The 14,890-nt window shown below is 33.5% G+C and overlaps 1 protein-coding gene across 1 annotated transcript; it reads left to right on the top strand.

The window, feature by feature from the left end:
• The first annotated feature begins 255 nt into the window (after window positions 1-255).
• LOC120214379 lies at window positions 256-828 on the top strand. The gene has a single exon (XM_039212287.1). The coding sequence runs from the start codon at window positions 356-358 to the stop codon at window positions 746-748; it is 393 nt and encodes a 130-aa protein (XP_039068218.1). The 5' UTR covers window positions 256-355; the 3' UTR covers window positions 749-828.
• The last annotated feature ends 14,062 nt before the right edge of the window (window positions 829-14,890 follow it).

Genomic DNA, 14,890 nt, shown 5'->3' with positions numbered 1-14,890 from the left:
TGATTTAAGAACACGTGACAAATATGTCAACCTCTCATTTATGATTTAAGAACTAAGTAATCAAAATAAAAAAAAAATTTGTGCAAATTGAAATTTCCTACATTTTAATGACCCAAAATAAAAGTGAGAAAACTAACTAATGAAATTTATAATTTACCCTTGAAAAAATGATGAACCAAAACCACTAACCTACCCTTTGCATTTAATGCAGTCCAACTGTTAGAGCAAAACCAACTAACCATCTACATTTCAATGGAGTTATCACAACCTTAATTGGAAGGCACTAGCTGAAGCTACCCACCCTTGTTTCCAATCATTCGGCTTTTCCAAGATCCCCAAAGTAAAAGCATTGGGAATGGCCTCAGGCTTATCTACCAGGTTTTCTTACCAGAGACTGAAGCATGAAGAAGGAGCCCATGATGAGCATGAAGCCGATTGGTTTCCAGGGAGATCAAGGCCATGGCCGAGGCTCAGAAGCGTATCAGTTAAGATCAAGAGATTCAGAGTTAAGGTTCCAAGCCTGAGGAGGTATTTGAGGAGGAAACTGAGGGTTGCTAGGGTTTCGTTTGGGAAGCTGGTGAAGAGGTTGAAGGAGAGTCAAGCTCATTTCGGTGATCTTTTCGCTGGGAATTACATGTTCATTCAAGTGAACCCATCAACCATGAAAGGTTGCTTAGGGAAACCTTGTGAGGGGTTTGCTCTAACAACCTTGCCTCCTTCTAGGTATTCCCTCTCTGGAGTTGCTTGATGTTTTAGGGTTTGATCTGTGTTACTATTTAAGATTCAAGTATACACAAAGGGATTTGTGGGAAAAATATGAAATTTTTTTATGTTAATTTCATTAGTATAAATTAAAATATTATTTGGCATGGTTCATTCATGATCCAAATGTAATTATTAATTTTGCATGTTATATTTGGATTCAGAATTGTTTTAATTTCAAATTAAAAATGATAAGATGTTTTTATTAGTGGCAAATCTTGATGATGAAATAGTTTGAAGACTTAATTGAATATTTTTGAAGATTTAATTAAAATTTTAATAAGTTAAGCGATTCAATTAAAAATATTTAAAAATTTTAAGTTTTTCTGGTAACTTTTAACAATTTTGGAAGGACTCATGTAAAATTTACAAAAAGTTAAAAATTGTAATGCAAAGTTCTCTAACCCTTGTACCCATCCGCCCTTAATTCCAATAAGTTAGAAAACCCGGTGTCGGTAGTATGGAATGAGAATTGTGTATGATTTTGTGTTATAAACAGAAAAAGGAAATAACATTTAATCTATAATTTTGATATTTTTTTCTTAATTCTATCCTTTGAAATTTTAGGTGAATTTGTGTAATATATTCCAAATCAAATTAAAATTGTCAATTACAAGAATAGTATGTTAAATATACCCTCTTCTTCTTAATTTAATCCCTATGTACTTACCACTGATCAGCTGAAATCTTCCCTAAAAGTCTAAGTTTAACACATTCCCGAATCTGCTAAATTACCTCTTCATCCTATTTAAAATGTCTACAGTTTCTCTTACAATCTGAAATATTGATCATTAATTAAACATTTTTTATTCACATTAGTTTAGGAAATTGACCAAAGAATTTTAACTTGGTCCGTAAATTTGGATTTCATTAAGGATCAATCTAAGTTTAGAGACAAGTTTAACAAATTGTCAAGTTTTGAGACTTACGTCGGCTAAGGAGATAAATTTGAGAATAATTATCAGATTCAATGATCGAAAAGATTTAGGGATTAAATTATTATTTTTTATTATTAAAAGTTATAAAATGATCATTCGAATATTCATATCTTACAAACTCATTATTTTCTGTTAAAAAATTGACAGAATTCTAAGTTGAACGTTAATCTACTTATTAGGATTTTAGAACTGTGTCAACTATATAGTCGTTTAGATTCTATTATCATATTTTATCATATCCTAATAAACAGGTTAGCGTCCAGCTCAGACTTTTACAGTTTTTTTTAATGAAAATGACAAGTTTAGAACATATAAATAGTCAAATGATCATTTTGTAACTTTTAATTATCGAATGACTTAACAAAACAACACACTATAATTAAAAGATCATTTTATAATTTTTAATAGTTGAGAAACTCAACAAAACAATATCGTATAACCGATTACCATTTGTATACTTTATCCATAAACCAAAGCATACAAGTTGCCGGTTGGAGTATGGACGTGAGAGGGAAGCAGCAAAAGAATGAATGAATCCTGCGACAAGTCGGGTTGGAAGATGGGAAATTGAAGTTCGAAAAGTCAATTCATGAAATGTATAATACGTGTCATTTATTTGTGCCACTTGGCAACTCATGTGGTCTTCAAGATAAAATCAGTTAAAGTAGAGACGGTAACCGGGTCATTCGGATCGAGTTTGAGTCGAGTTGTTTCAGATCGAGTTATTTCGGGTTAAGATTGCATTTGGTTTGGATTTGGTTTGATTCGGGTCATATCGAGTTCGATTATAGTTTGGGTCAATGGAAATTCAGTTCGGGTCGGTCAAATCAGGTCGGTTGATTTTCTAGTTGGGTTAATCTCGGATCGGTTGGTTCTCTAGTCGGGTCAATATCGGATCAGTTGGTTTCGGTTCGGCCCAAGCTTTAGATTTTCGGGTCAATTTTGGTTGGTTTCGGTTCAGATCAACCTTTAGATTTTCAAGTCAATTCAGGTTGATTTTGGTTCAGATCAACCTTTAGATTTTTAGTTCAATTCAGTCAACTTTGGTTGTTTCGTTTAGGTCAACCGTCTTCACTCTTTGTCGTTTTAATCATCGGTTTTGCTCTTATAACTTGTAATTTAGAAAATTTATGTGACTATATATTGTCACATCATAAATTCGGGACTAAAAGTTTTAGTTTAAATGAATTAAATCAAATTAGAATATTTGGAAGTATAAAATTAACTTTATAAATCATAATAAATTTTAAGATTGATTGTAGTATTAACCCTCAACAATTTTTTGCTTTTGTTATAACCGATTATCATTTATCATATTTAAAAAATACATAATATATATATATTTACTTATTTCAATTTAATTTTTTATATTATTTTGGAATGATTTAGAAGTTATTGGATATTGAGATGGTCATTTAACACAATAAAAGTTATATTGAAATATTAAACTATTACTAAATGTGGTAATTAACTAATTATACAATATAAAATGAGAATAAAAAATATATCATTCTACTATTTATCTAATTAGTAAAAATAGATAATAATAATAATAATAATAATTAATAATAAAGAAATAAATTATTTGTTCACTTAGACTCAATTATCGGGTTAAAATCGGATTAAAGTTCAGTTCAGAACGGGTTAGATTTTTTGGTTCGGATTGATTTCGGTTTGGTTACTTTCGTTTCGGGTTGTTTTCGGTTTGGATTGTTTTCGGTTCGGGTTGATTTCGGTTAAAATATAATTCGGGTCGTTTTGGTTCGAATCGATTTGTTTCGAGTTTCAGATCAATTTTAGATTATCATGGCTCTATATTGGGTCTCGGTTCGGGAGGTACGAGCCAAATTTGTTAGGTAAAAATCAAAGCATGTGTCCATGTAACAGAGATCCATGTTCCAACCTCATCAGGGTATGCTTGATAAACTGAAAACAATTTCTTAAAAATGAATTCTAAAAAATAAAATACATTTTCTAGAAACAAATTCCAGAAATCATTATGTGGTGTTTGGATAATATTGTGTAAATTATTTTCCACTTGTTTGTTAAGTTTTCCCGAAAATAATTTCCTAAAGTGTTCCTTAAGTCTTATGATGATCCATGAACTTTGAAATGTATTCAAATTGACCTAAAACATGTTTTTCTTAATTAAAGTGTTCCATAAGTCCTATGATGATCCATGAAATCATGTACATGATTTTGTAATTAAACATTGATTTTAAGTCGTATTTACTTTAGATTTGTTTTGTCACTCTTTAATAACACTAATTATATAATATAACCTTCAATTTGATGTTTTCTGTTGTATCCCGAGTTTTAAAGTATTTACATTTCAGTCTCTCTTTTTTTGTAATAAAAGAAAAAATCTGCCTAAACTAATGACTTAAAATGTCCTGCATCCAGCAATTGTTTCAGTTCTTCAGGTAGTGATTGAACCATGCATATTCGTTCATCTCCATTTCGTGCTAACTTTATTATTTCATCCGCTATCTTGTTACCTTCCCGGTGTACATGAGTAAATCGAATCTCCCAGCTTCTTTGAATCATCTCTTTGATATGGTATCTCATCGTTAGTTCAACCTCCATTCGAGTCTTCTTTTTCATGATTTGCCATGCGTCTTTATTATCCGTTTCGACTATTAGTTCTTCCACTCCCAACTCCCATGCACTCTTAAGCCCTTCTAGGAATTCCCATAACTCTGCTTCTAGGACTGAACATGATCCAATTACCTTATGGAATCCCATCCTCCATTGACCTTTATCGTTTCTCAAAACTCCCCCGCATGCAGCGAGCCCGCTTATGCCGTCTCTTATGGCATCCGTATTCATTCTCATCTATCCTTTAGGGGGTATAGCTTCCAACAAGTTTCTTTGCGTGTTAATATTCCTCTTTCATGTCGTTCCTTCTTTTCCTCGTTCACTGCTCAGATTGATTCTGCAACTAGTCGTCAGATGCGTTCTAGCACCGTTTCCCTTTCAACGTTCTCTGGTTCGAAAATATGTTTGTTTCTTTGATTCCAGAGGTTCCAAACGATAGTCCCAAATAGGACATTCCAGTGTTCTCCTTCCTTTTCAGATATCCCCGATTTGGTAAGATTTAAAATCAGTCAATCCTTCAAACTTAGGGTAAAGAATTCCATCTTCTTCTATCTTCTAATGAGTGATAACCATAACGAACTCGTAGATGGGCAGTGTCGTACTATGTGGTCTACGTCTTCCCAAACATGTCCGCAGTTCTTACAACATGCATCGTCTGCTATATGGCGTCGGACTCTTTTGACATTTGTAAGTAGGCTTCGCGAGCCACTAGCCATAGGAACGTATTTATTCACTGCACTCCTCTATATTTGTTGATAATCTTTCAAATTTATTCTGTTTATTCTGCGGATTGTGGCGTTCGTGCTTCGTATGTTGTTGTTGAGAATTTTGTTGGAAATATTGACTACAAAATCACACTGTTAGTATTCACTTGAAAAATAAACAAAAATAAATAATTTGATCATCTGAAACCGTGTTGTGGTTAAAACACTACCTTAGAAACAAATTCGCCCCGACGTATAATCTCTCCAATAGGCATATCGTCCCCGTGGTCGCTCCAAATATTGTACATCCGGAACTAGAGTGGACTGCTCCTTGCCGAAAAGAATTAGAAAGCTTTGAGAGAGTTTAGAGTTGTTTGAGTGAATTGGGTCAATTGAGAAGCTTATGAAGCTCTCCATTTATAGGCTTCACATCAGGGCAAAAATGGTCCAACATGTATCAGATTTATTTCTAATTTAATTGTTTAATTTAAACTCTGTTGTAAAAACTGAATTAAGTAAACGAACCTGGCCTAAAAATAGTCCAGATTCTTAGTTTAATTTCTAGTCGTTTGTAACTCCAGATACATGCAACATTACACATGTTTAATTTCAGAATTTAACTGTTCCGCTGTTATTCTCTGAAAATATAAAATGAGCAGCCTATAAATATCAGAATACTATTCTTTCACAAATCTTTTTATGCTCAAAAAATTCCTTATGAATTTTCACTAGAACGATAGCAACCACGCGGATGCGTTTAAGACACGTATTACTACATTCCACGAGCTCGACCTCGAGCTCAAGCACGAGCACGAGCCAAGCCAAGATATATCGACGACAGTGATGACGGTGTGCGAGAAGTCCCTTTGTTCTCTATCACTCAACAAAGGAATGGAGAATGAAAGCCTTAAATACCCAATATCAATGTATTTCCCACTCAATATGGGATTGAGCATTACTAAAATTCCCTCACTAATAAGAAAGAATTCTTCTAAACTCATAAACAATCTTTCCAGAAGAGCAATAGCGAAACTAGTTGCTTAAGACTAGTGAACGTATCTTGAACTAATACATAGTGATGATGAGAGATCATTCTCTTAGATAAGTGAAACTAGTCTTGAACTTTCTAAGATATGGGTAAACTCATAACACACAACTAACCCCTTCATCCACATGAGTCCTCTATGTGTAAGATATATTTATATATATATATATACACAGACAAAAGTATATATTAGCCATCTTACCTCAGGATTCTAGTAAGTGTACTAGAAAAACGGCCTATCATTTTTCATAGAAAGAGGCTAACCCTTCTCACTTACGTAGGTTATTTCATCAGGTTTGTCTCTACATAAACCACCCTTAATAGGGCTATGAAATAATTAAGAACTTATACAACAGTTCAACCTTACAGATGGTACGGTGACTTTCTTCAAGTTCATTATAAATGAACCACCCAAACTCTAGGATAAGAAGTCATTAAGAATAAATATTCAACCTCATTAATCGGTGAATTTAATAAGTCCTTCTCACCAGGACCATCCATACTTTTGGATTTGAATTCATTAAGAGTTTATATAAAACTCAACCTTTTCTAGCGGTATGTTATCATGTCCTTATCAATTAGGACTACCCACTCAACTTTGGGTTATAAACTTATTAAAAATATATATTCATCCAAAGTCGGTAAATTCATCAAGTCTTTCTTACTAAGACTACCCAAAGCCTGGGCTATGAATTTATTAAGAGCAATTAAGCTCAACCTGGGTATGTACATTATTCGTCATAGGGATAGGCAGGGAGAAATATACATTATGAGTCTTTTGATGGTTTTGTTTGACCACATTAAACTTAGATAACTAAGTTGGGTATCATCCATGAATTCCACAACCAATGGTTTTTAAACTCATCCCCTCGACGAATCTAGGACCAATTTTCGACTTAACCCTTCGGTAAACGGATCTACTAGGTTCCTTTCTGACTTCACATACTCTAAAGAGAGAACTCCATTCCTTATTATGATTCTAACATATTTATGTCTTATGTGAATGTTCCTCATCTTACCATTGTAAGCTTGGTTCTTAGCCACACTAATCAAAGCTTAAGAATCACATAGTAAAGAAATTGGAGTCGATCTTATCCACAAAGGAATTTCTGCTAATAATTTTCTGAGTCACTCGGCTTCTTGTCCGGCTAGATCAAGAGCTATAAACTCTGACTCCATGATAGAATGAACAATACAAATCTGCTTCGTTAATTTCCACGAGATTGTTGCTCCACCCAAAGTAAAAACATACCCACTCGTAGAATTAACCTCATCATTGTCAAAACCTAGTTGGCGTCACAATATTCTTCCAGTATCGCATGATAGCCAACAAACTCAAGTTTCCAATCTATTATACCCTTAAGATACTAGAGTAAGTTCCTGAGAGAAAACCAATGTTCACCACTCTGATTATGGGTATATCTACTAAGTCTTCTCACATCATAGGTAATATCAGGCCAAGTATAGTTCATTAAGAACATTAGACTCCCGATCACTTTAGCATATTTAGTTTGGGAAACGTTACTTCCTTTATTCTTAAGGAGATGTATGCTAAGTTCATAAGAAGATCAAACAAGGATAACGTTGAAACTAACAAATTTCTTTAACACTTTCTCAATATAGTGTGTTTGACTCAAAGAAAAACCCTTTTCAGTTTTGATAAGTTTGACTCCTAAAATTACATCGACTTCTCCCAAACTGGTCATCTCAAATTTAGTAGACAATAAATCTTTTTTTTTTTGTTAATGGACTCAATGTTAGTACTGGAAATTAACATGTCATAAACATACAAATGAAATTTCTTGTATAACTGTTTAGGAGCTTACTTGAGGCCGTAAAGTGACTTTTGATTCTACATACTTACTTATGATAACGCGATCAACATAAAACATTCTAGAATACACGAATGCATCTGAACATTCAACAAAAAACCAAAACTAAGGATAGTTTTATGAAATTTCTTGTAACTTTAGGAGCTTACTTGAGGCCGTAAAGTGACTTTTGATTCTACATACTTTGTCTTCCATACAAGACACCTCAAAACCAAGGGGTTTCTCTATATATATCTCATCATCTAGATCCTCATTCAGAAATGCAGTCTTTACATCTATTTGATATACTTTCAACTTGTTAATGGAAGTTACTGCAAATAATGCATGGATCGTTGACATTTTTGCAATGGGAGAGTAAGTGTAGAAGAAGTCTAAACCAAACTTTGATTGAACCCTTTTACTACTAGCCTTGCCTTGTACCGTTTGATCAAACCATCTGGTCTAAGTTTCTTCTGGAAAACCCATTGTTGTTGATTGGTTTAAATCCTCTAGGCAAGCTAACCAATTATCAAGTATAATTAGACATTCTCGATTATAGTTCATCATTAATTCATTTTTTCAGAAAATAGCATTGATAGATCGTATAGCTTCCTTATAAGTTTTAGGATCCTCATCTAATATAAATATTTGAGCTATAGGATCTGAAAGAGATTCTAAATCATTTATCTTAGAAATAAAGGAAGTTATGAAATCTGGTCCAAAAGAAGTTTCAACTCTTTGTCTCTTACTTCTTCTAGGCTCGAAAATGATTTCTTTAGAAGACCTAGTAGGTACACTAGAAGAAGTGGATGAAATGCTTTCTATGCATATGTAACACCCTAATACGTACCCGACCCAGATACGAATCCGATGTGTCACATTGATTTTTCAAATCATTGACTATTAAAAAGTAAAGGAAAATTTAAACTTTTATTCGTATTAAAATGATGAAACCCTAGAATTAAAGCAAATAATAAAAACTCACATTAATATTCAAATAAACACATAATAATTTACATAAATACAAAGTATAAGTTTACAAAATAGATCAGAGCATTTCAATTTAATTTGTAGTACATGTTAACAATTTACAATTTACAATTTACAAGAAACCTACATTTAAATTGTTCTGATCTGATCTTCGCTAGAGTATGATATCCTCGTCTAACCTCAATCCTATGATTTCTTTAAACCTACTTGTGAAACAAGCACGCGCTAAGTTGTTGACTTAGTGAGGCAAATATGAGTCATATAAAACTTTATAAACAAAAATTCTTATTCATTTCATAAAACATTTCATAAGGGATTCAAATTGCTTTTCATAACAATAATAGATTATTTTATTCATTGTTAGGTTCATATAACTTTGTTTTTAATGGCCCAATGTATATTACTGAGAACTATAGGTGTTTGAGTACATTAAGGTTGTGCACTAATATTGTCACCACAACTATCATAATTTGCACCAAAATGCCACATATTTGTCCCGAAGGACCACATAGTTTTGTCCCGAATAACCACATAAAACCCTCGACTCTTGGCATGCCAACTATGCCTCTAATCCGCATACATATACCTTGGGCTTTTAACCATATAATTATTTATCATTTCATTATTAAAAGGATATCTTGTTCACATAGGCACTTTCACATCGAGTATTTTTGTATACATATGTCACATTTTCATAATCATTTACACATAATCATCAAACATAGCTTAAATAATAGAACTTGAATAAAACATTGTAAAAATATAACATAAAAGAAATTAAAAGGTTTTCAATCGAAAACTATGAGGTTGGCTTATCACAAGCCGCCCTCGAATCGAATATAAACAAATGAATTGCACTCACCTTTGCCTCACTGAATTCCTAAACGAATCATTATCACTTTTGATCGATAACTTATAACGTCAAAGTTTATGTAACTTGTCTTTGTTTGATGTCTACACAAGAACAATCGACAATGAATATCACAATTCATATCTCTTATAACCACACAATATAACTTATGTTGAAAGAAACACTTAGTTTATCATTTAGGCGCATTAGTATCGGTACTCCCATTACAATACTGATACTTCTCTTTTATGGTATCGATACCCACTTCGATACTGATACCATTTCGACATTCTGGGATTTCAAACCTGATAATGGTATCAATACCTTACTCTTGGTATCGATACTCCCCTTTCAGTATCGATACCTCCCTCAATCAGTATCGATAATGATCCTTGAACTCAAACTGATTTTGCCTTGAAGTATTGGTTGTTCATCCAATACTGATACTCTTGCCCATAAATTACCATTTTATTCAAAATTTAACCAAACCTTACCTAAATCTCCTACTTTTATCTCTCTTTATGCCTTTAAACTCAAGTTCATTCATCAAAACCAACTTTTCTCAATTTACTACTCCTAAACATCCAAAATCTCACTAGAACACTTGCATCTCAAAACTAGAACACTTGCATCTCAAAATCATACCATATTTTCAAAACATTTCTTAATCATTTCTAATATTTCTTACTCCTTAATTAGACCCTTGACAAGTCAAATTTATCAATAGAAATTCAAAAATTAAACCATATCAACAATTCATTTAAAACCCTACTTTACAAATTCATCATTATTTCACTACTCCCTTAGTTTTAATCAACCAGAATATTTCCTTAAGCTTATATAACCCCCAAATATTCAAAACCAAACCAAAATTTAAACAGACAAACAGCTTGCAATCACTTACCTTTAAAACTGGAGCTCTCATCAACGAGGAAAATTATAACAAGGTTTATGACTTTTCTTTTCTTTTTTTCCTTTCTTCATTTTCCACGTGTTTTATATCTTTTAAAAAGGGAAGATAAAAATCCTTCTTGTGAAAAGACCATGATGCCCTTCCAATAATCCAATTTTTATATCAAGTTCTAAACAAAATTTCACAATAAATCCTTGACCTTTTCATGTTATTCCAATTAGACCACTAAGTTTTGAATTCTTACAATTTAGTCACTGACCCGATATTTGGGATGTTACAGTGTGTTTCTTCATTCAATCTAGATTTCTTTAAGGGAAAATAATTTTCGAAGAAAACGACATCTCTCGACTCATAAATACAAATGTCTTATAAAATCATGAATTTGTATGCGGTGTTGTTTGTAGCATACCCTATGAACACTGCATCAATGGTTTTAGGTCTGACGGTAGACTTCTTAAAATCTGGTAACCCCACTTTAACTAGATACCCCCATACTTTTAGGTATTTCAGATTTGGCGAGTATCATTTCAACAATTCGTATGGGTATAATCTAATTTCTTATAAGGTACTCGGTTCAAAATATGATTTGTCGATAGAATGGCTTCCCCTACATGTTGTCAGATAACCCAGAACTTATCAACAATGAGTTTATCATCTTTTTTAAAGTTCTATTTTTTTCGTTTGGTTATATCGTTTTGTTGGGGAAAATAAGGGGCTGAAGTTTCATGAATTATGTCTTCTCACACACCTTTTTTTAAAAAAATTGATTTGTATTCACAACTTCTATCATATCTAAGTTGTTTGATTATCCTATCTAATTGATTCTCAACTTCTACTTTATAAATAAGAAAGAAGTTTTCAGCCTCATCTTTAGTTCTAAGGAGATAAACTTTTTTGCATCTCGAGTAATCATCTAAAAAAGTCATGTAGTAGTGTTTTCTTCCTTTACTTTCAGTGTTTCTAAAGTTTGCTAGATCAGTATGAGTGAGTTCTAGAAATTCAGTATTTCTCTTAGAAACAATCTTAAAGTGAGGTTTAGCATGCTTGGCTTATACACAAATTTCATATTTTTTAAAGCTAGTTATGTCTAGTTTAGGCATAACATTCATTTTCATCAATTTCTTTAAAGCATGAATGCTAATGTGTCCTAATCTAGCATGCCACATATCAACAGATTCAACCATATAAGTAGAAGTGGTAGCTTTATTTTCATTAAGTTAAGTTTCTATGACAAATAAACCCCGGTTTAAAAAACCTTTCCCTACATAATCACCATTTTGAGAAAGTACAAGTTTATATGGCTCAAAAACTAACTTAACGCCTGCCTTATTCAGAAGCCCACTACTTATTAAATTTTTGCAAGGCAGGTACATATAGAACATTATTTAAGGCTAAAGTTTTACCGGAAGTCAGCTTGAGTAAAACCTTGCCTTTTCCCAGAACTTCAGAACTACTAGAGTTCCCCATGTACACTCGTTCACCTCCGTTCCCATCATCGAACTCGGTGAAAAATCCTACCTTACGCAAAAGTGTTTGGAAGTGCTAGTATCTACCACCCACTCAGAACTGTTCCCCATTATGTTGACTTCAGAAACTACCACAACAATGATGTCATCATTATTCTCCGCAACATGCATCTGTGGCTTATTGTCATCCTAGAGAACGATGATGTTGGCATTGATAAGCTTTGTGGCCGGCTAGACCACAAACTTAGTACTTGAGTGTTTTTCCATCCGTTTTGGTCTTTCCCAGTTTCTTGAAATTGGTGCCCTTATGAGGTTTCATCTTTTTGTTTGGATTCCCTCGTTTCATGGTCTTTTTGAACTTATACCCTGAGACACCACCAGTTCCAACCAAGTTTGGTTTAAAAGACATATTACTAAAGGAACTTGAAACCTTATCCTTTAAACGGTTGGCCTCCTCGATTTCTATGTGGCCCACCAGTTCTTCAAGTAAAATATTTGTCTTCTTATGCTTGAGAGAGTCATGGTAGTCGGACCAGGACTTGGGAAACTTTTCGATGAGGACATTTTCCTGGAGTACTTCACACATTTTCCTTCCTTTGGCAATGATATCAGCGACTAGATTCTCGTAGTCATGGACTTGATCCATTAAAGGCTTATCATCTGTCATCTAGAATTTTAGTCATTTGCCGACAACGTATTTCTTTATGCTCGCATCGTCAGCACCATACTTCTTCTCCAGAGTGTCCAGATCGTTGGCACTTCTTTCCTTAAGTAACATATCAAACAATTTGTTAGACATGTGGCTGAGAAGGTGTCCTCGCACCATCTTATTGTTCTTCTCGTATTTCTCGGTGGTAACGGTATCCGCAGAAGTAGTGGCTAAGGCGACAATTGACAAACTCGTATCAGTACATCTAATGTAACTGAGGTGGTCGGCGGCATGGTAGGTGGTAGATTGAGCAACACGTAATACAGGTCAAGTTACTCAAAAAATATCAGTATCCGTTGGGACCACCACCGGTAATTCTTTCCATTGAGTGCGTCGAGCTTGGAAAAGTTGGGAATCAAATTGCTCAAAGGTGATTTCATATTTACAATATGAATTTGTTTCTAAATTGTTGGAAATATTTACTGCAAAATCACACTGTTAGCACTGACTGGAAAAATAAACAAAAATAAATAATCCAATCAACTGAAATCGTGTCGTGGTTAAAACCACTGCCTTATAAATGAAATCGCCTCGATGTGTGTAATCACTCCAATAGGTGGATCGTCCCTGAGGTTAACACAGTCGCTCTGAATACCGTACACCTAGAACCAGAGTGGACTGCTGGTGGTACTGCTCTTACCGAAAAGAATCAGAAGCTTAGAAAGCTTTGAGAGAGTTGAGAGTTGTTTGAGTGAGTTGGCTGAGTTGAGAAGCTTATAAAGCTTCTCTATTTATAGGTTTCACGTCAGGGCCTCGACCACGTCCACAAGCACAAGCCAAGACGGACGGAAGGCAACGGCGGTGTGCGAGAAACCCCTCTTATTCTCTATCACTCAACAAGGGAGTGGAAAATGAAAGCTTTAAATATCCAATCCCAATGTATTTCCGACTCTACGTGGGATTGAGCATCACTAGCAAGTTTTCTATCTGTGGTGACAATTTCTATAGTCTTTAAATTATGCTTGTACAATCGATTGCCTAATTGAAGTCTGATTCCATTGTAAATTTAATCATGACAAATTCATATTTGATAATGATTAATATTCCACTTTATTCTAGAAATTTATGTTTAATTTTAGCATGTATTGTAAAGTAGGGGTGTGCAAAAAAATCCGATCTGACCAATCAGATCTGTTGATCCGATCTGAAAATCCAAATATCCGATTTATTTTTTAATTTTCATATAATTTGGATCCGATATCTGAAAAAAAATCAAATAATTAGATCAAATACGGATCATCTAAAATTGACTTCCTGATTATCTGAAAACCCAATAAAAAATTAAACCCATAGAAAAAAATTTAACCAGGTAACCCAACAATCCTAGCCCGCCCAGCGCCCCAAGCCTGAAATTTCAATCCAGTTCGAGTAGTCTACAGTCCACACTCCACACCCAACTCCCCAATTAATGCTGAAATGTCATTCTCTTACATTCTGTTTTTATAAGAGTTTACAATGAATTCATTAATTAATATTATGAAACAGTATATGGAAATGCTTTATTATTATGAAACACATTTAAGATTTTCAAAGAATTAAAATGGAAAATATATCTATAAAATCATTTTTCTTGTATCATGAAAGAAATTAATTGTGCTTTTCACTAAAAAAATTGGAAATTGTATCATTAATTTGCATTAAAATATGAAATTTAAAAATTAAAATTTTATCAAATTAAAATTTATATTTGGATTAGATATCCGGATATCCAAGCTGAAAATTCAGATATCTGATTTTTTCGGATCGGATATGTATCGTAATTTTAGTGATCCGAAATTTCGGATCGGATAATATTCTTATCCGAAAATGCACACCCCTATATTGTAAAGGCACTATAGAAAAATAGGTTATAGAGTCGTTTTTTTAGTTCTATAGCGGAGTTTTAAAGTTCCGCTAAAACCCCTTGCGGTGCAAAAAAATGCCACAAGAAGGGCCATTAAAACAAACGCCGCAATTATTAGCCGCAATTATTAGCCGCGTTTTACATTAACAAACGCCGCAAGAGGTCAGGTCCTATTGCAAATGTTTTAAATACAAACGCGTGTATGATGTATGTTATGTTCCGCTGTGTGAATAAGTATGATTGTTTGTTTAATTTTTTCTA

The sequence above is a fragment of the Hibiscus syriacus genome, unplaced genomic scaffold (genome assembly GCF_006381635.1).
Source record: "Hibiscus syriacus cultivar Baekdansim isolate YM2019G1 unplaced genomic scaffold, ASM638163v2 tig00110059_pilon, whole genome shotgun sequence".
NCBI lineage: Eukaryota > Viridiplantae > Streptophyta > Magnoliopsida > Malvales > Malvaceae > Hibiscus > Hibiscus syriacus.
The sequence above is the reverse complement of the archived record's forward strand: the minus strand, read 5'-3'. Positions and strand labels throughout refer to the sequence as shown.